The sequence below is a fragment of the Cherax quadricarinatus genome, chromosome 71 (genome assembly GCF_038502225.1).
Source record: "Cherax quadricarinatus isolate ZL_2023a chromosome 71, ASM3850222v1, whole genome shotgun sequence".
Classification (NCBI taxonomy): Eukaryota; Metazoa; Arthropoda; class Malacostraca; order Decapoda; family Parastacidae; genus Cherax; species Cherax quadricarinatus.
In genome coordinates, this window is record NC_091362.1 from 4280452 (window position 1) to 4301983 (window position 21532).

The 21532-nt window shown below is 37.7% G+C and overlaps 1 protein-coding gene across 1 annotated transcript in view; it reads right to left on the bottom strand.

Moving 5' to 3' along the window:
• CARPA (Carbonic anhydrase-related protein A) overlaps positions 1 to 21532 on the bottom strand; it is a 608382-nt gene that overhangs the window by 346466 nt on the left and 240384 nt on the right. Inside the window, exon 2 of the mRNA XM_070099973.1 lies at positions 20424 to 20471. Coding sequence (XP_069956074.1) covers positions 20424 to 20471 — 48 coding nt within the window. The remainder of the gene's footprint in view (positions 1 to 20423; positions 20472 to 21532) is intronic.

A 21532-nucleotide genomic window follows, 5' to 3' on the forward strand; every position in this document is an offset into this window, starting at 1 on the left:
GACTGACTGGGAATCTACTGACTATGGATGTTTCATGCAGGGTTCTACTCTCGTTCTACTCCCGCACTCCTCTTCCCATCTCATATACATACAGGCTCCCTTACCTTCTTGCTTCTGTGTGACTAGCTAATGGGACCGATACGTCGTCATAAATTTCATTCTCCTATGTGTAGGTTAGTTGTGTAGGGTTCTGTTGACTGGAGTTCTGTCGACTGCGGATCCATAGCCTAGTCCATGATACTCAGGGGTTCGAAAGATTGGAGAAGTGTAGCCTTTAGGTTAATCCAGAAATGCTCCTGTGACCCCTTTGGGGGCCTAGTTCGTATGCCTTTGTGTATCCATATGCTCTTGCGCTACCGTCCATAGGATGGATATCGGGTATCCGATAAACTAGCCGCTTCTGCAGGTAAAATCAGTCTTAAGATAATGGTGGTGTTTTGTTTGTTAGGAAATAAAAACGTGTCTCCTGACACGGGACTCTAACAATTGTTGAACTTTTCAGTGGCGAAACATCAGCTAATTTAGTCCTGCTACGTTTCTCACCCTCCATTAAAAAACGTTGGATCTGCATAAAGTTATACACTGAAACTACAGTTCGCTTAACATTAACCGCTGTAGACTGTCTACTGGAGTACACTGAATATGATAGACTGTCTGCTGAGGTTAATTGACAGTCTAATTGAGTGATAGATTATCTACTGAAATAAACTGATCGTGGTAGACAGTCTATTAGATAACTGGCCGTGTGGACTGTCTACTAGAATAAACTGATTGTTGTAGAGCGTTTACTGGAGTAAACTAACCGTGGTAGACGATTAACTGAAATAAACTGTCCGTGGTATACTGTCTGGTGGAGTAAACCGACCCTGGTAGACTGTCTACTGAGGTAAACTGACAGTGGAAGACTGTCTACTGGAGTAAACTGACCGTGGCAAACTATCTACTGAAGTAAACTGAGAGTGGTAGACTGTCTACTGGTGTAAACTGGGCCAGTACAAGCCTGAGGTGATGTAAGCAGTTTAACTACACAGATGTATAACCATATTCATGGAGAAGCGCTAAACCCATTAGGGTCATACAGCGCCTGGGGAATGGGCGGCAACCAGGTGTGATGCGAAGTGAAGGTAAAAGTAGCTCCTGTTCCTTGGATCAATAACCGTTCACCAATATCAAGACACCTTGAAGAACTTCGGTTCAAGACCCTTCACAAGCATCAAAGCATCTCGAAGAGCCTTGGATCAAGACGCCAAGGCACCTTGAAGAACCTCGGATCAAGAGCCCTTCCCTACCATCATAGTACCGTAGATCAAAACCTCTTCGCCAGCATCAAGGTACCTCGAAAAACCTTGCATCAAGACCCCCCTCACCAGCATCAGGGCACCTCGAATAATTTCGTATCAAGAGCCCTTCTCTAGCATCAACGTACCTTGGATCAAGACCCCCTCACCAGCACCAGGGCACCGTGAAGCACCTGACGTAAACAGGGGAAACTAAAGACTTCATCTGACGCCTGCGTATCTGCCTGCTCTGGATGCTGCTAACAATTTCATTTTATGGCTTATATTGCGCGGAGGGAATTTAATTTGCACCTGTCCGTCGTCGTGTTTGTGAGCCCCACGGACCGTCATAACTTATATATAATAGAAATTTTTTATTGTGGCAATATTAGACCTTTAAAAAAAACATAAAAACAAGCCTACTTTTATTTTGCAACATTGTCGTTTGTATCAGGGAGGGTTCCTTCTGAATTTGTTTATGCGGGATTTATTTTTCGTGCGTTACGGGCTGTTGGTGAATTGATGTTACTTTGTTGCTGAGACATGGATTTTTTTTTTTTAATTTGAGCGTCACTTTTTTTTTTACTAACGTAAATATAGCTGTATAAAACTCTCTCTCTCTCTCTCTCTCTCTCACACACGTGAGACTGAACATGACACTTGCCACCCATTTCATAGCGAACGTAACAATAATATGTAGTCCACACCTGGTCTAATATGCTCTGAAACCAATGAACGTTCAGTGGCTTGCAAGATTAGTCCCTCAACCGAGGGAACAGAACTAGGACTAAAAATTCTCTGAGTAATAAGTATCAAGACTTGATTATTATGTACACGATACTCAGATCATATGACAGGTCAGATTGGGACAAATGGTTTGAAATTTGAGGAACACGAGCGAGGGTGTGTAGATCAATAAGAATGTTCGGATATGTTTCCGCAGACTGAAGTGGAATGAGCTAGAAGTGGAAGTAGAGGCAGACATAAATACAGACAGGCCCCGCTTTACACTTCACTTTACAACGTTTTGCTAATACAGTGTGTGTGTGTGTGTGTGTGTGTGTGTGTGTGTGTGTGTGTGTGTAAGAGAATATCTAGAAGAGAATACGAAAAGTGAGAAGAGGTGGAACGACAAGATGAGATCAACAAAGTCGCAAAATCCAAAACTTTTATATAGCCATTTATAAAAATAAATAAAAGATTCTTGAGGACTCTGGTGCAGACATCACACATGACTTCTATGTCAAAGTTTTCATTGATATCGTCACAATGATACAAAAATCACGGTTGGCATATATTCAAGATTCTGTATTACATTTATCTCATTCTAATCTTAAAATATCCAGCACTATCATGGATCCAGTAATTAGTGAAATTCTCATGGAGCTAATGACAGAATTTACTAAGGTATATTACAGCAGCTGACTCTCCCTTCCTAGAAAAAGGTAAGGATCAGGCAAGATATGATCACAACGTACAAGTACCAGGAGATATTTAAGTGGTGGAGGGTATAGATGAAAGCCGATCACCTCTCCTTCCGACAGTATTTAAGTCTCAACACTGTCGCTTGATCTTCAGTTAGTTCCAGACTTTGGAACAGAACTTCTGCAGGCTGAGGGACTGACAACCTCAAATCTACGACTTCAAGGGTGATGGACTGATTACATCGTCATCACATCTCTACTACTCCTGCCTACTTTCTGTACTCGACTGAAGAAGCCTACTATGTAGGTGAAACGATTCGGAGTAAAGTTGCCTATGTGTCTTATCTACCACCCAGGTGATCTACAGAGACGTTAGGAATCGCTTTTACAGTTTAAGGTTCTTGTTCATGTGAGAAGAGCTGGCGAGAAGGTTGCAGAAGTGAATTGCAAACAGTGATGCAAAAGTGGATACAATACAGCAAACTAGTGTACGAACCAACTATTCCTGTCTGTTGAAGTTAAGAGTTTGAGCCAGGAGCTTAGTCTCTACCCGCTCAGGTACAGATAGATACACTCGTATCTCTGCCTGGCATTCGTTACCTTTCCAGTGTTCTTTTGCTATTTGATTTAGCTTTTGTACAGCTTAGGACAACAATCCACTGCTTTTCCTTTCGTTTATCAAGGTTAATCCTCATGAATTGTACGAATTTCTCGTTCCTCTATGTAAGTCTCCTTTCTTATATCTGGATTAGATTTGTTAATCCCCTGGTGAGCGAAATGTGTCTCAAATATAGGTACAGAGTCTTAACGTTATATTAAGGCACCATGTGTAACCCCTAAGTATCTTTACTGACGAGATGTTTTGCTTCTTCTGCCGGATTTTTCATTTTTCAACCTAATAGTATTTAACTCTTCATCCTCATGCCTTTCATTTAGATAGAACAAGGCTAAGAGGTTGAAGACCTCTCAAGGCTAAAGAACTGAAACCTCTCAAAGCCACGGGACTATAAATCTTAAAATTACCTCTCCCCTTCTTCCACTGTCTTCTGTATAAAAGTCGCCTCTGTATTTGAATTAAAATGCCTGGTGTACAGGCGTGTTGTGCCCTGGAGTTGCACACGTGTCTTGTTCATGAGCCTCCCTTCACTTTTTAGTTGAGATATTAGAATAATTTCTTAGAAGTGTGCCTGGTCTTGAGGGCAAGTTTTGATTTAGAAGGTATATTGGTTAGGTATACAGTCGGACAGCAGACTTATGTATGAGCGTAAGAAAATTCAGGGGAACCTTACTGAATGGTTAGGATACTTCAAGAAAATGTTAGAAGGCTCCTTTCGTGGGAGAGGTTGGATGGGAATAGCATTTTGACTTGAACCAGTAGCTCCTGGTGGGCGACGCGTCTCATAGATAAAGATTATTAGGTGTTGCAAATGTGTCTTATTCACAAAGCCTTCCTGCAGTGACCCTCTGTGCATATGTCCTTAGTTTTAACCCACCAACTTAATTTAACACCCTCTAGCTCCACTCACAACCCACTGACTGCCCAAACCACCCACGACTCTACCCATTCCACTCACCACCATCAACTGATTCCACTCACCATCCACCGATTCCACTCATCACAACTTACTGAGACAACCCACTGATTCCACCGACTACTACCCACTGACTCCACCGACCATCACCCAGTGGTTACACCCACCACCCTCTTGAATCATTCTTCAGTCCCACTGGAGCTGATGCCTGCCTGAGGTCTTAACGATATACGACTGTAACTGAGACAATATATAGTAGTAATTCGGCGGAAATGTTTTTGTACCTGGGAAGACATATGGACCTAACTGGAGCAACACGCTGTTGTAAATCGAGGGATATATGACTTTAAATTTAGTGTATGATGATAAATAATGTGATGGGTATAAAAGTACAGTATATAGAACAAGTGTTTGTTGAGATATTTCGCTCAGTGGTAAGTTTTTTCAAGTAATTTAGACGATACTTTTTACTAGTATAAATACTGGCATTAAGTGTGGTAAGAATCGCATCAGATGCTCTCTGTCATCACGTTATTCACTATGGTATACAATACTCAGAAGCTGATGAGTAATACACTTGTGCAACGCCTAAGAATTATTACGAAAACATTTCGCCTGCCAATCTGACACAGAGATTGTCTACTGGAGACAGTGGAAGATGAGCTAATCAGCCCCTCAGCCTTGATAGAGGGCGGTCGGTCCCTTAGCCTTCCTCAGTCCTAGGAAGAGGTTGACAATAAGGGTACTGGAATACTAGTTCATTATTTAGGTTGCAACTGCTGTTTGTTCACGCAACACCAGTATGGAGTTCACACCCGAGAAAGCAAGTTAGAAACCTGCAGAATTAGAGAGATTTGCAGCTTCAGTGGTTCCAGAACTGAGAGGATTGAGCTATAAGGAGAGGTTCCAGGGTTTTGCTAGATCTGAGGAAATAACTCATCCAAAAGTCTTATGACATGTATTATGAAAAAAATTTCCTGTTGTAATGAGTGTTTCGCAACTGTCATTTTCCCAACTTTTTTTTTTCTATACCACCCTGAGTTTGTTCAGTAGTGTGTGCTGTACCTGCGATACGTTGATTCTAGGCACAATATATATATATATATATATATATATATATATATATATATATATATATATATATATATATATATATATATATATATATATATATATATATATATGTATATGTCGTGCCGAATATGTAAAACTGGTCAATTAGCAAGAGCTCATTTAAAATTAAGTCCTTTCTAAAATTTTCTCTTATACGTTTAAATATGCATTTTTTTCATTAACGTTGATGTAAAAAATTATAATTTTGCACCAAAAGGAACTTAGAAAACTTACCTAACCTTATTATAACAAGCGCAATTTATTTTAGCCTAACCCAACTAAATATATTTTAGATTTGTTTACAGTAATTTAATAGTAAACAAACACAGTGAAATATATTTTTTTCGTTAGGTTCAGAATGATTTTGGCGAAATTATTGCATACACAAATTTTCACTTGTCCTATATGGCAAGATGAGCGTTGCTATTTAAGCCAAGATCGCAAGTTCTGCCCATTCGGCACGACATATATATATATATATATATATATATATATATATATATATATATATATATATATATATATATATATATATATATATATATATATATATATATATATATATATATATATATATATATATATATATATATATAAAATGTCGTGCCGAATAGATAAAACTGGTCAATTAGCAAGAACTCATTTAAAATTAAATCCTTTCTAAAATTTTCTCTCATATATTTAAAGATGTATGGCGTTGTAATGATTGCATTTCATGTCTACGTACCTACTTGGAGTCCACCTGGAGCTCGTTCCGAGGATCAACGGCCTTGTGGTCCAGTCCTTAACCAGACCTGGTGGGTCAGGGGCCTGAGCAACCAACGTATGAACCACAGCCCGGCTGATCAGGTGCTGACTTTAGGTAACTGTCCAGTTCCCTCTGGAAGGCAGCCAGCGGCCTCTGGTAATTGTCCCAGACACTTATTGCGTTTCTTATTAGCGCAATCATGGCCTCCCTTTGCTTTCACTTGGGGTATGTTGCAACGTCTGCCAAGTCTTTTGCTTGCGTAGGGCGTGATTTCTGTGTGCCAATATGGGACCAGTCCCTCTAGCATGGTAATAATCAGAACCTTAATTTTTAAAGGAGTGACCCAGTAACCCCGCGGAAGGCCTCGGTTACTTGACCAAGAACTCCAGTAGCGGGTCATCATTTGACTAAGACCCGCCTCAGGAAACACTTCTCTTTCTTGATAATTTTTACCTAACCTAGCCTAACCTCTTGGATTTTCCAGATGTAGATTATGATGTATCTTTCTCGCCTGAGTTGGGGAAATATATTGCAATAACTCGGGCTATGTATGAACAACTGTAATATATGACTTAAAATGTGGATATTTACGGCGGATATTAAAGCGATAGTTGACTGTTAACCAGGTGATATATGACTGTAACTGGTATATATATATATATATATCCCTTGCCAAGATTGTGACTGTGTCTGTACAGGATATATTGAACCACTGCTTGCCAAGACATGACAACATGCACCATTGACTTCCAAGACATGACGACACACACCACCGGCTGTTAAGATATGACCACACACTCCACTGACTGCCAAGACATGACCACACACACACCACTGACTGCTAAGACATGACCACACACACACACCATCGACTGCCAAGACATGACCACATACATCAATGGCTGCCAAGACATGACCACATACACACCACTGACTGCCAAGACTTCATGAATCATTCACTGCCAAGACATGACCACACACACCGCTGGCTGCGAAGACATGACTACATGCACCATTGGCTGCTAAGACATGACCACACACACACACACCAGTGGCTGCCAAGACATGACCACATGCACCATTGACTGCCAAGACATGCCCACACACACCAGTGGCTGCCACGACTTGACCGTATGCACCATTGACTGCCGAGACATGAACACACACACCACTGGCTGCCAAGACATGACCACACACACACCAGTGGCTGCCAAGAAATGACCACATACATCACTGACTGCCAAGACATGACCACATACACCATTGACTGCCAAGACATGACCACATACACCATTGACTGCCAAGACATGACCACATACACCATAGACTGCCAAGACATGACCACACTAACCAGTGACTACCAAGACATGAGTACATACGCCACTGACTGCCATAACCACTACACACACCAATGACTGCCAAGACACGACCACCACCACACACACCACTGACTGCCAAGACACAACCACCACACTCACCACTGACTGCCAAGACACAACCACCACACTCACCACTGACTTCCAAGACACAACCACCACACTCACCACTGACTTCCAAGACACAACCACCACACTCACCACTGACTGCCAAGACACGACCACCACACACACCACTGACTGCCAAGACACAACCACCACACTCACCACTGACTGCCAAGACACAACCACCACACTCACCACTGACTTCCAAGACACAACCACCACACTCACCACTGACTGCCAAGACACGACCACCACACACACCACTGACTGCCAAGACACAACCACCACACTCACCACTGACTGCCAAGACACAACCACCACACTCACCACTGACTGCCAAGACATGACCACCACACTCACCACTGACTGCCAAGACACGACCACCACACACACCACTGACTTCCAAGACATGACGACACTCACCAATGACTAAGACATAACCACATACACCATTCACTGCCAAGACGTAGGATAGTTCACTACCATTACATGTTGTACTGAAAGAATGTTAGTCTTGCATGGTGCAGCAGTCAGCGCTCCGGTCTTCTAGTATCCTGGGTTAGAAAAATTCCTTCGGCGAGTTGAACTGTGAAGTTTGTGCACTTTTGGTGAATATTTTCTGTTTCCCTTTTCACTGTGATATTAGTGGTATTAGTTTATATTTGGAGTCATGAATTTTATTGCAATTTCGTTATATATATATATATATATATATATATATATATATATATATATATATATATATATATATATATATATATATATATATATATATATATATATATATATACACATACACACACACATACACACACACACACACACACACCCACACACACACACACACACACACACACACACACACACACACACACACACACACACACACATATATATATATATATATATATATATATATATATATATATATATATATATATATATATATATATATATATATATATATATATATATATATATATATATATGCAAAACAACCACTGTGAAAGAATAATGAAATTCTAAGCGCTTTCGTGACTACTCACATAATGTGAGTAGTCACGAAAGTGCTTAGTGGGAGACGGCCGACTTGTTGAAAAAAAAAATATATATATATATATGTGTGTGTGTGTGTGTGTGTGTGTGTATGTGTGTGTGTATGTGTGTATGTGTATATGTGTGTGTGTGTGTGTGTGTGTGTGTGTGTGTGTGTGTGTATGTGTGGTGCCGAAAATGTAAAGCTTGTGATCTTGGCTTAAACAGCAACGCTCATCTTGCCATATAAGACAAGCGAAAATTTGTGTATGCAATAATTTCGCAAACATCATTCTGAACCTAACGAAAAAAAAAATATATCTCACTGTGTTCGTTTAGTATTAAATTATTGTAAACGTATCTAAAATATATTTAGTTGGTTTAGGCTAAAATAAACTGCGCTTGTTATAATAAGGTTAAGTAAGTTTTGTAAGATGCAAAATTATAAATTTTTACATTAACATTAATGAAAAAAAATACATCTTTAAACGTATAAGAAAAAATTGTAGAAAGCGCTTAATTTTAAATGAGTTTTTGCTAACTGACCAATTTTACCTGTGTAACAGGTAAAACTGGTCAGTTAGCAAATAGCCAGAGCAGAGACGATATTTGAAACTCGGGTAATGTTCGGCTGAGGATGGAACGATATGCTATTTTAATACAAGCTTATATGGTCACCGATGTGACATACGAACATCTGAATAATTGAGCGCTACGGCAAGCCTTGTAGCCCCTGCTGGACACCTCTGATAACTCATTCCCAGGTAAGGTAAGATTGGTCAGGAAACAGGTTAGGTGTTTCCTGTCCCGGGGTCTTAGTCTGATGACGACCCTTTACTGGAAATTATGGTCATCTGACTAAGATCTCTATGCTTACCCTCCCACCCCTTTAAAAATTAAAATGTTATAACTCGTTCGCTCCCATGTACAGTATTTATGTACCTATTTTTAGAGCAATCGAACGTGCTACCTTCACCGACGTTATTCTATTTTTTTTATTTTATTGTCCATTTTTTGTAATTTTAATGTAACTTTATTTCAGGTAAGACGAAACCGCCCTTTTTTTTGAATAAATATATTTTTACATATAAACCAATTCAGGGGTAATCATATCGTGGCACGCAAAACGACTCTAATGTGTTTAATTCTATTATTTGAATCCGACTTTTTACTGAGCCCAACGCGACATACATACATGCTACTTTACGAGAAAAGGTTCATTAATGTGGTGCAGGTAGAAATTCAATTTCCAAAATGTACTTGAGAACATAAATTGGAGAAACTTTTGTGGCGGTGCTGCCGAGAGACGCGACGGAGCCGCGAGGTGGAAATGCCAGAGACTAAATTTGATTTTGGTTGCCTAGAAGACTGACTGAAAGTTTTATGTACGATGATGAAGTTTGCCTTGCCAGGATACCAGCAGGCACTAGCTAAGTTTCTGACTAATCTCCCGCCCTTCCGTTCTCTGTCTTTCACTCACACTCTCTGTCTATCTGTCTATCTGTCTGTCTGTCTGTCTTTCCGCAACGACACCTCGCATCGCAAATCTAGAAGCAGCTATAAACAATTCAACAGCCCATACCAAACCATAACACGGGTGGGGTTTGAATCCGCGGTTAGAGAGTCTCAAAACTCCAGACCGTCGCGTTTTTGCTAGGTCTGGAGTTTTGAGACTCTTTGACCGCGGGTTCAAACCTCACCCGTGGTATGGTTTGTTTGCAATCGCGTCATTACGATTTCGTGAGTCAGTTCAACAGCGTCATTCACGACGACACTATAAACAACATACGTCAAGTCCATCTTCAAGTATGCGACACCGCCATGAAAACATACCTGGCAAAGTAGATTAAGAAACTAAAGAAATTGCAAAGGTCTTGCAACAAGACTAATTCCACACCTAAAAGAAATGAGTTGTGAGAAGAGGCTGGAAAACCTTCATCTGACTACGTAAGAGGAAAACGATGAAGTAAACAATCAGAGGACTTGACAGGGTCGACAGACACAGAGTTTTCGAGAGGTGAGAAACGCAGAGATAAGTCGGCTTTAAGAGTAGACATGGCAGAGCTCAAGAGACTTGGAGGGATTAAACGCAGCAGGTGGCAGGTTTAGAGACAGAGACTCTTAATTGTCAATGAATAAATGGAAGAATGGATTGGGATACGAAGAGAGATCGTGTCTGAAGGACAGACCCTGCACTGTAGCATGCAGCCATGCATGTTACAGGGCAGAGCACAGCTGTAAGAAGGTTGCATTAGCTACCGTCGACTGTGACGTTACTGTCTCATCCCGCACTTACTATAGAACACTGGAAGCAGGATGAGAGAGCGCATCAACGCTGAGAGAGCGCCGGAGGTTGCTAGAGCGCATCAGAGCTGAGAGAGTGCTGGAGGCTGGTAAAGAGAGAGCATCTGCATTAAGAGAGAGCACTAATGCATTGTGGTACCTTGGGTGGGGAGACTGTATCAAACTTACAATACATAAAGAGCTTACTGTAACTTAAGACATTCAAAGCAGACTTTACTCAGGAACACTAACAGCCCTCTTCAGACAACACAAGTTGCAGATCTGCAGAATGTACACATTCAATATGCATGCAATCAGTTAAGCAGCTAAAATATTGGGAATGCTTGAAATTGCTCGACGTGTACTCCGAACGTAAGCGAGAAAGAACAAAAAGGCAGAATGCGGTGAATGGAACAATACTCAACTCGCACATAGGAGAGAGGAGCTTACGACGACGTTTCGGTCCGACTTGGACTCTTTACGAAAAAAGGTTCATCATAATTTACACCTAGAGAACAAGAGAAAAGGATCCTAAATCTGCAAATTGAAATCGCTCATTACGAAAACAAGTGCCTGGCAGACGTTGCAAAGCACCTTATATTAAGCTGAGGTACAGTGAATACGCTAAGCGATAACTCAGTGTCTTCAAGAGGGAGCTGGACAGGCAACTAAAATCAGTACCTGACCAGCCGGGCTGTGGTTCGTCGGCCGTTTGTGGTCCGTTTGTCATGGACTGTGCCGCGGGGGCGTTGACCCCCGGAAAACCCTGCAGGTGTACGCCAGGTATATGGAGAATGACCAACAATCCCCTTAGCTGTCTTCAGGAGGAAGCGTGATAAGTTCCTCAAGCCAGTTTCTTATCAACTGGGCTGCGGTATGTGCCTTGATCTGCGTGCTGCTAGTACCAACAGCCGGGATGACCAGGCCATCCACAAGAGTCAGTAACCACCGAAATCATTGTCAGTTAACCTAATTTAAGTTACTTCAGGTATAAAAATCTATTATTTTTTATACTTTATATCATTGACATATGAAAATATTTTTTTATGTCCTTGTTTATTACTCTTATTCTTATTGTTGTTGTTGTTTTTGTTATTATTTATTATTATTAATTATTATTATTATTATTAATTATTATTATTATTATTATTATTATTATTATTATTATTATTATTATTATTATTATTATTATTATTATTATTATTATTGTTGTAGTTTTGCTGTCTTTATTGTTTTATGATTTTATTTAAAGACCTTTTACTTATTATATCGTTTATTGTTTTACTGTTATCAGTTTATTACTAACATACGAATTACCGTAATTATTATCATTACTCACAATTTTATTATTCAGATAATGATATTAGTGATAAATGAATTAAAGGCCAACATAATTACTATTTAAATTTTTCCAATTTTTACCCTATCACTTTCAAAATAATAACATCACAATCTCTCTTTGTCAGAGTTGACTGGAAAATACATTTCAAATCTGTGAGATTGAAAATAGTGTATTACAGTGTCCTCTGGCTAGCTCCATGAATGAATTTGAAAAATGACTTAGGTAAGTGTAGGTGGGGCAGCAGGCGAGCGAGTAGCACTGCGGAGGAGGTATCGACCAGTCATATTATATGCCTGGGTGTTGTCAGTGTTGTGGCCAGTGTTGTCACGGTGACGACACCTGTGTTCCTCCACACTGTCAACTCCAGTGTCAACGTTATTTTCTTACTCTCCAGCGAATCGGCCTCAGTTTTCCATGTCTTTTAAAAAAATATTTTGTTTTTGGTATGTCTCTTCAGGAGTAAAAGTACATATGCTGAATTACTAATGTAATTTATTATGTTAGAAACACTGGTATGTCACTAGATTATGTGCGTAAATAAATGAGATACATTTGCACATTTTCTACGCCAGCCAGTGGCTTTCTCAATGCAGTGCAGAGACTGCGTAATGGAGACAGTGGAAGAGGATAAAGGACTGAACATTGTCAAGGCTGAGACACTGATGACCTCATTATCCAATGACTCCAGTACACAATATCTCTAGTGTATTAAAAAAACCAGCAAGCGAAACTTCTACATAATAATGCTAATCAATTGTTTTACATATCTTATTCCATTAATTTTTCAGTACTGGATTATTTTAATGATGCTGATTACGTTTTTCACACTGAGTCAACTCCACACTGCCCATGTAGAGATGCGATCAATTTGTACAAGTTCTACCTTTCTGTGGTACAGGAGAGTATCATATTACATGCAGTTTAATTAAGGTTATCTGACCACCGATAAAAGATATCTACAGTTATATTACATTCAGGAAGATGCTTTTAAACTCGAAAGGATCATCCAGAGACTGTGGGAGAGATAACAAGACTTTATCCAAGAGAAAAGTAGTACCAGTTCCTCGGATCAAGAGCCCGGAAACAGCATCAAGGCATCCCCTCCATAAAGAAAAGGCTGCAACTATATAATTATAACTTCCAAAGACCAGAGTAGAACCACAGAAGTATAATAATCACAACTACACTCAACACACCTTACTCAGTCTGCTCCGACCTACCCTTGAAAGGGGTGACAATGGTGCTACCCTTATATTTTCTCTGATTTAACCTGACTTCCTCCCATTCCCTAGACTATATTTGACCCCTAGGGGCTTAGTGCTTCAACATAATAATAATAATAATAATAATAATAATAATAATAATAATAATAATAAAATAATAATAATAATAATAATAATAATAATAATAATAATAATAATAATAATAATTATTATTATTTATTTATTTCATCAGAATACACTGAGGCTACACTAGATTGTTTTCACTCTATATGGTTACAGGTTGGTTACAGATTCAGGAAAACGTTTTATTTTGTATTCTAAGGAAATCCTATTATTATCCAAAGCATTTCAAGCAGCATTAATACTGCCGCTACCACCGCTATTATTACTACTACTGTTACTACTAATGTTACCACTACTACTACTATTACTACTACTGTTGATAATAATAATAATAATAATAATAATAACAATAATAATAATAATAACAATAATAACAATAATAATAATAATAATAATAATAATAATAATAATAATAATAATAATAATAATAATAATAATAATAATAGAAGTAGCAAGATATACACCAGGTATATCTTGCTACTTCTTACAATTTAGTCGCACTGCACATGAATGTACATGCATATATATACACACCCATCTAAATTGTCTTCTATTTTCTTAATAATTCTTGTTCTTCTTTATTTTCTTATATCTCCATGGTGAAGTGGAAAAAAATTCTTCCTCCGTAAGTCAGGCGACTAAAATGCCAGGAGCAAGGTGCTAGTAACCCCTTCTCCTATATATATTATTAAATTTAAAAAGAAAACTTCCGTTTTTCTTTGCCTCGGTGGGATACGGTCGGTTCGTTGAAGAACAACAACAACAATAATAATTTCACCACCTCCACCACTACTACTATTACTACTACTATTGCTAGTAATAATAATAATAATAATAATAATAATAATAATAATAATAATAATAATAATAATAATAGTAATAATTTCCCTCTCTCTTGACCAGCCTTAAGAATATACTGAAAACATTAATTTCTAACTCTAAGTGAATGCGCCGCCATTAACGAGACACAACATTTGTGGTCTAATTAAAAAAATTGCAGTGTTTTTCCCTCGAAAAAATATAATGAATATACCAATCTACACGTTTAATGTTTGTAAAATAAATAATTTACTATGCAAAGCCTGTCAATCCCTTGGGGTTTATGCTCATATAATAAAAACTGCGGCAAATTTCACAGTCCGCTGATTTATACATTAAATGTTGTAAATATCTAAAGATTGAAATAAAAGGAAAGCAAATTAAGCCCTGGATACTACATCTGTAATATTCTCTTTATATATATATATATATATATATATATATATATATATATATATATATATATATATATATATATATATATACATATATATATATATATATATATATATATATATATATATATATATATATATATATATATATATATATATATATATATATATATATATATATATGAATGATAGTCTTTCGTGTTGCAATCAACACATCAGGAGCTTGCAAAATTGCAGAAAGGAGGATGTCCAAGAAAGTACGTTCCCAAAGGACGTCTTCACTGGAGTAAGTGAGGGAGGCAGAGAGAGAGAGAGAGAGAGAGAGAGAGAGAGAGAGAGAGAGAGAGAGAGAGAGAGAGAGAGAGAGAGAGAGAGAGAGAGAGAGAGAGAGGTACAGGAAGTGTCCCTAGGCATACCAGTGCCCATAGCCTGAAGGATGAATATTATAGTATTAGAAAAATCCAACAAGCATTGATATTATAATAGATTAAACGAAATTAACGTGGCAATAACAAAAAAGTCGGTCATATTCCGCTATATTATCAGTAACTTTACATACCCAAATATGTTGTCAGTGATATAGAAGTCACTGGCAATTATAGGGTAGCCATCCACGGGAAAGCGTGTGCATTTAAAGGGGACAGCAAAACGGTAGCATTTAAAGGGGAGACTTCTAAAAATTATGTAAAGTAAACGAGGCTCATTAAAATAAACTCATTTAAAGAGGGAGGCGTCTGTAATAACAAGGAAGATGGCCACAGTTATTCAACCCACATAATTCTGAGGTAACCTCAAGTTCAACTTTCAGATACTGCAGGAAAAATAGGCCCTGATTCCTAGGTGTGGCATTACTTTTAAGACAGTCTAATGCATTCGTATAAGAGCCCAATTTTAGACTGTGTACTATTGCCTCAACTAAACACGCATCTAATTTGAACAACCCGTCACTGATATTGTATAATGAATTCCCATCATGCTTAATAATTGCCGAGTCTACAATATTCCTTTCAAGCCAAGAGGAACAAGGGAAGATGACTCTTGTTCCTTCCAGTTTGAAAAGTTATCACAAGCTCTAATATGGCTGAAAATCGCGTTCGACTCCTGTGCTATACGTATCGAATAATGGTGTTGGCAAATTCTCATTTCTAATGGTTTTCCCGTTTGTCTTTGTTCAGATCAGGATTCAAACATGCGAATTCGGCATCTAAGTACACTACTTCCGCCACACATCGAGACCCTGATAAGTATGGGCGCCTAGCCAAAGCTAAACATTGTTTCTCCATATCCCGGAGTACCAGGCTTATTTGTGATAAGTGACGTAGTATCATCCTGCCACATGCACCATACTTCGAAGTAGATTTTAAAATGCTAAACAATTAGCAAACAGGCGAAATTATTTATAAAGCTATTTGAGTGTCTTTACAACAGTGCGACATTGTCTGCGGTTAAGATGACAGCCAGTGGAATGTTGAACGAGCATTATACCCCAGGTTGGAAGTGTACCTAAACCCAAAATATAATCTTCCGACTATGCCGAAATCACTACACCATTAATGGTACAGTCTTAAGAGTAACCTCTAATAGAAAAAAAATCCTAAATTAATTTATGTTTATGCTCTTTATGTATAAAAATATGATGACAGAGCCATAAATAAGTAAAGGGACAAAATGAACAGCGTACACAACCAGTTCATAAAATTCTAAATAGACTTCTATTGTTTATCCAGCATAAATTATTATTATAGTTTCAAAGGAAAAATACAGTTGATATATAGTGAGATGCAGGTTCAACGTACGTATAGAAGGTACCTGCACAGAAAACAAATTCATTAAAGCTTTCAGGGAACACCACAGTCATCTTTCATTGGAGTTTGAAATTTATATTGCATCAGAAGAAAAGATATACAAATATGTAATTTTTTGTCATCGTTCAGTTTTCACAGTGACTTGTTTTCCTAAAATCAATAAATATAACACTGGACTCCTCTCCAGTAGTTATAAAATATTTGTGGTATTTCAGTCCCATACCAAACTGTTTCAAGGTCTCTCCAATGTAAAGGTTAAATATATTTCTCAGTGAAGGTAATAAGCACAGTAGTGATAATTTGAAAAATTTATCACCAATTATTATTTAACTGTGCTTTTGTTTTTAAGGAGCATTCCCTTTAAGTTGCTTGATATCTTGAGGGAGGTTAAAGGTTTATCATTACAAGGAAGCTCCAGGAAAGTTTTGAGAGTACATACTAATTTCTTTATATTTTTTTGAATTAAAGTGTTGACAAACTTACATATGAATTCCGGTTTAGAAATAAACTAAGATAAATTTTCTTAATCACAGACAGAGTTTCATTGTTGTAAAGACAGTCAAACGGCTGACTGATAATGGTCATTCGGAGCGTTGTGCGAGTAAACGTAGATCTACGTTTGGACAGTTTAAAGGTTAAATAGTGAAAACCCTCACACAGTTATGTGTACTGTGGTTGGTGGTTGCCCTTTTTCTTTTCTTGCGGCAGAACGTTTTATCGCCTTTATCTTATTTCATTTATTTCCGTCGTAGTGTGTAATAATGGATAGATACCAATCTAACCTAATTTAACCTAACCGAGAAATTTGCTGTAAACCGAGTGTGAGAAATGTACACAGATATTTATGAGAGATAAAAAGGAATGATTACTTCACAAAACTTAATTCACTGTTTAATTCATGTTAGATGGTTTAAGAAATTGTATAAGAGAGCATTCTAAAAGGGTTTCAATAAGCACTGATTTACAAATACTGACTTTCCAATAAATATGTCTCCAAAAATGGAATGACTCGCTCTACTGTACCTCACCTTCCTTCGTGAATCTTATGGCGGTGACCAATGAATTCATACCATGCTTAGTCAGCATCTCCTCCAATACATGACCATAGAGAAGGTATATAAAGGTATATCATTCGTCTGGCACTGAGGTGTAGAAATCTTATTTGAAGTAATTTGATGTTTAAATTACTTAATATAGTTGAAAAAGATTTCTTGCATTCCATTTTTTTGTGAGTAGATCATGTCATTGAACATTTATATAATAAATACATAAATTGTATGATGCAAGTGATGTTTACAGGAAAGTCAAATTTTTTAGAATTTCTCATATAGGAAACCAAAATGATCATCAATGACCTTAGTAGACAAACAGGACCCAGCACACTTGATTAATTCAACGTAAGTACTCATGGTAAAGGCTTTTAACTTGTATATAATGTCCAGCCATTCTTAGCAAAGTTTTCCCTTTAATAAATGTCCTGAACTCTACAAAAATGTGTTTTTCCACATCTTGCCGTACTACTCAGTTGCAATGTCCACTTAGTTTTTAATAGGGAAAAACACAATGTGTCTGTTTTAGATGTCAATATAGTGGTCAACTAATGAAACCTGTAAACTGCCGATCCCAGAGTAGTGACAACAGCTCTCATGAGGCTGCTAGCTGCCAGGCCTGAAGGATTTTATTAAACAATTTGAAACTGACGGAGTTGCAACCTTGGTGGAAATCTACCAAAGCAGATTTGTATTACCCTTGGTATTTCGCTTTAATAATATAAATGTTTACGACCCCTTGAGAGTTCTGAATGAGTTAGGTTTAGTTACTGCAATTACTGAGTAACTTCCATATTTACTCAATAATTTTTTGTTAAAAAAAGCTACTGTATTCAGTTTTAACGATATGCTGATCCTCATCATCCTTTCTTAAGTCAGTATGCGTTTTAGCAGACCATTAAAGGCAATTAGGATTAATTGGCTTTAATGAGGAACCAAATAAAATATTTTTGAACGTATTAGCATTGTCTTGCAGTATGTTAATAAAAACAAATCTCTAAATTACGAAACGCACTGGCTATCTCAGGATAATTAGCTCCCTCATTAGATGCAAAAATAAGGCCAAAATCCTGTGCATATTTTGTATATTTACTCATTTATTACACACACTAATAAAATCTATGATTTGTGCATTTACTGGTATAAAATAATAATGATAACTTATGGTTATGATTACAACTCAGCTTGACAAAGGATGATATATGAACATCTGTAACACAGACTGGCAATAGGTACATCCAATGTTTATGCTCAACAAAATGTGCAGATACTAACTCGTTCATTCCTTCATTTGCATTTTATCACCAGTGTTTTTACCTCTGTTTTTCCAGATAATCAGTTTACTTGTTATGTCATTATTATATTGTATATCGTATACCATCTTTGCCTTTTTCCAGTTCTTTCCTTCTTGTACCTTCATCCGGTATCAAAAAAAAAAAAAAACAATAAAAAGCTTTGCTTCTTCTTCCAGTCCTTCAGTTTTCAATCCACCTTACACCTTATTTTGGCATCCTGATCACCTCTACAAACGCTAATACAACCTATATTTAATAAACTCGTACGTTTTACGAATAATCCATTTAATTCATTTACTATAATTTCCAGGTTAACAACAGCCACCATATTTCTTGATTTCTAAAGTTATTTTACCTTAGCTACTGTTAAGCTGAGATCATACATTCTCATTACTCCTTCCAGAAAAAAATCCTGCAACAGTCTAGTCCCTTAATTTATTGTCTACAGAATTACAGACTAGTAAGAATACTCTCGCTTAGCAGTGACTGGGAATTCAGAATTACCTATCTCGACTTAAAATATGCTTTTCAGATTATATTATAATGAATATTACAGTCTCGCGATCTTGACAACCTAGTCTGTTTTGTCTTTTAGTGTCAACTGGCATATCTCCAAGTCTCAACGACGCATTCTGTCTGTTATATCTTCAGAAAAACAACATCGCTTCTCCTCATCTGAAAATACAGAGTTTAACGAGGTCTTGCAACTCTCCAGAGTGTACACGTCAGCTGTAAGTTACAGTGAAGCTCAGAGGCAATATTACTCACCTTACTTGATAACATTTACAAGAAGAAAAATGAAAATAACAGTACAGTAGCTGGAAAAATTCTCAAGATCTCAGACAGTCCATAATCTAAAGAGGAAACCTTAAACGACATTTGGTTGGTCCTGTAGCATCATCCGTCAGTTTCTGTCTAGTTAATGTACCAAGAGCATCATCCGTCAGTTTCTGTCTAGTTAATGTACCAAGAGCATCATCCGTCAGTTTCTGTCTAGTTAATGTACCAAGAGAGAGTAAATTTTTTCCTAAACTTTCCTTTAATACTGATTTCTCTGTGTAACTTCGTACTTTCTAAACTGTGGTATAAATGATTTAGAAAACCGACAAGTTGAAGAATTAGATACTTTTGCATTATTATTATTATCATGGGGAATATACAGCTCCTGTTTAGGATGGAAAGCAATTAAGCGCAATTCAGGGAACTGGATCAAGAGCCCTCGTCAGGATCAAGGAACCTCCCTTGAGGTGAAAACTTTTGCAATATTTGGGAATCTTCACTGTGGAAACGTTTCGCCAACAAGTGGCTTCCTTAGTCAAATACAGAGAGTAATGGTGGAAGATGAGAACGAGTTTGAGGTAATTAGTCCCTCAGCCTTAAGACAATGTGTCCAGTCCATCAGTTTTGAGAAAAGATACCCAAATGTTTCAAAAATGTCTAATTCTCCAACTTATTCAAATACATCGTTGAGGAACTGACCTGATATGCCGTCGTAGGTCCACCATTCATCCCAGTTAGCACGCAGACCTGGAAACAGAAAAGCACTGCTATCAAATAATCATCGTAAAACTAAAAATTATTACTACTACATTTGAGGGTAAGCGATAAACCCGTTAAGGTCATACATCTCATGTGGAATGTCAGGTAAATAGGTTTGGATATTTGCTTAATGATTCAGAATTAGCGTTGTCGGTATCACCTAACTGGTACATCAAGGACAATGTGGATAAATGATTCAGAGAACCGACAAGTTCATGAATTAGACACATGTGGAACACTTGGGTATCTTTACTGAGGAAACGTTTCGCCACGCAGTGGCTTCATCAGTCCTAAATAAATAAGAATGGTGAAGATCAAAAGGAATTTGAGGTAATCAGTCCCTCAGCGTTGAGTCGATCTAATCGGATTACCTCGACTCCTGATCTTCACCATTCTTCTCCTCGATAAAGATACCCAAGTGTTGCACAAGTATCTAATTGATCAAGGACAATGTTTACACCCGAGATTTAAACATTTGACTAAAATCTCCAGTAAACGCTTTAGAAAGATTGCGACCAGACCACGGTACGGGTGGGACTTCAACCCATGGCGAGTGCAACAGTGATTTGTTTGTAGTCGTGTTTTTACGATTTCCTGAGTCATGATGTCGACCAGGAGAAACATCTGATAGACAAAGACACCAATTCAGTGGGACTTCCATATAATAATCTTCATACATACAATGAAAGTGCAGTTTAGGTTGAGATGTCTTTAGATTTAAAGCTAACACATGAAAGGAGAGGAAATAACATTAGCTACGAACAAAAGAGATATTCACCCCTGTAATTATTTAGATAAAAAAAGAATTGTTGTAACTCGCCAGAATATTGCTCTAAACCTAAGCCATTAAAGATTAAAGTTAATCCAAAATAATGAGAGAGGAAACATAACACGGGTTGAGACCACTAATCCCATAGCGAAGAAAATCCCTTGGAGGATGAGTCTTTAAAATTACAAAAAGGTATCGTAATGACGCCAGAAACAACTGTGGGAGTTGACATAAGCCACCGTAATGGTTTAACCTAATTGGTTTGTACAGCGTGTTAGTT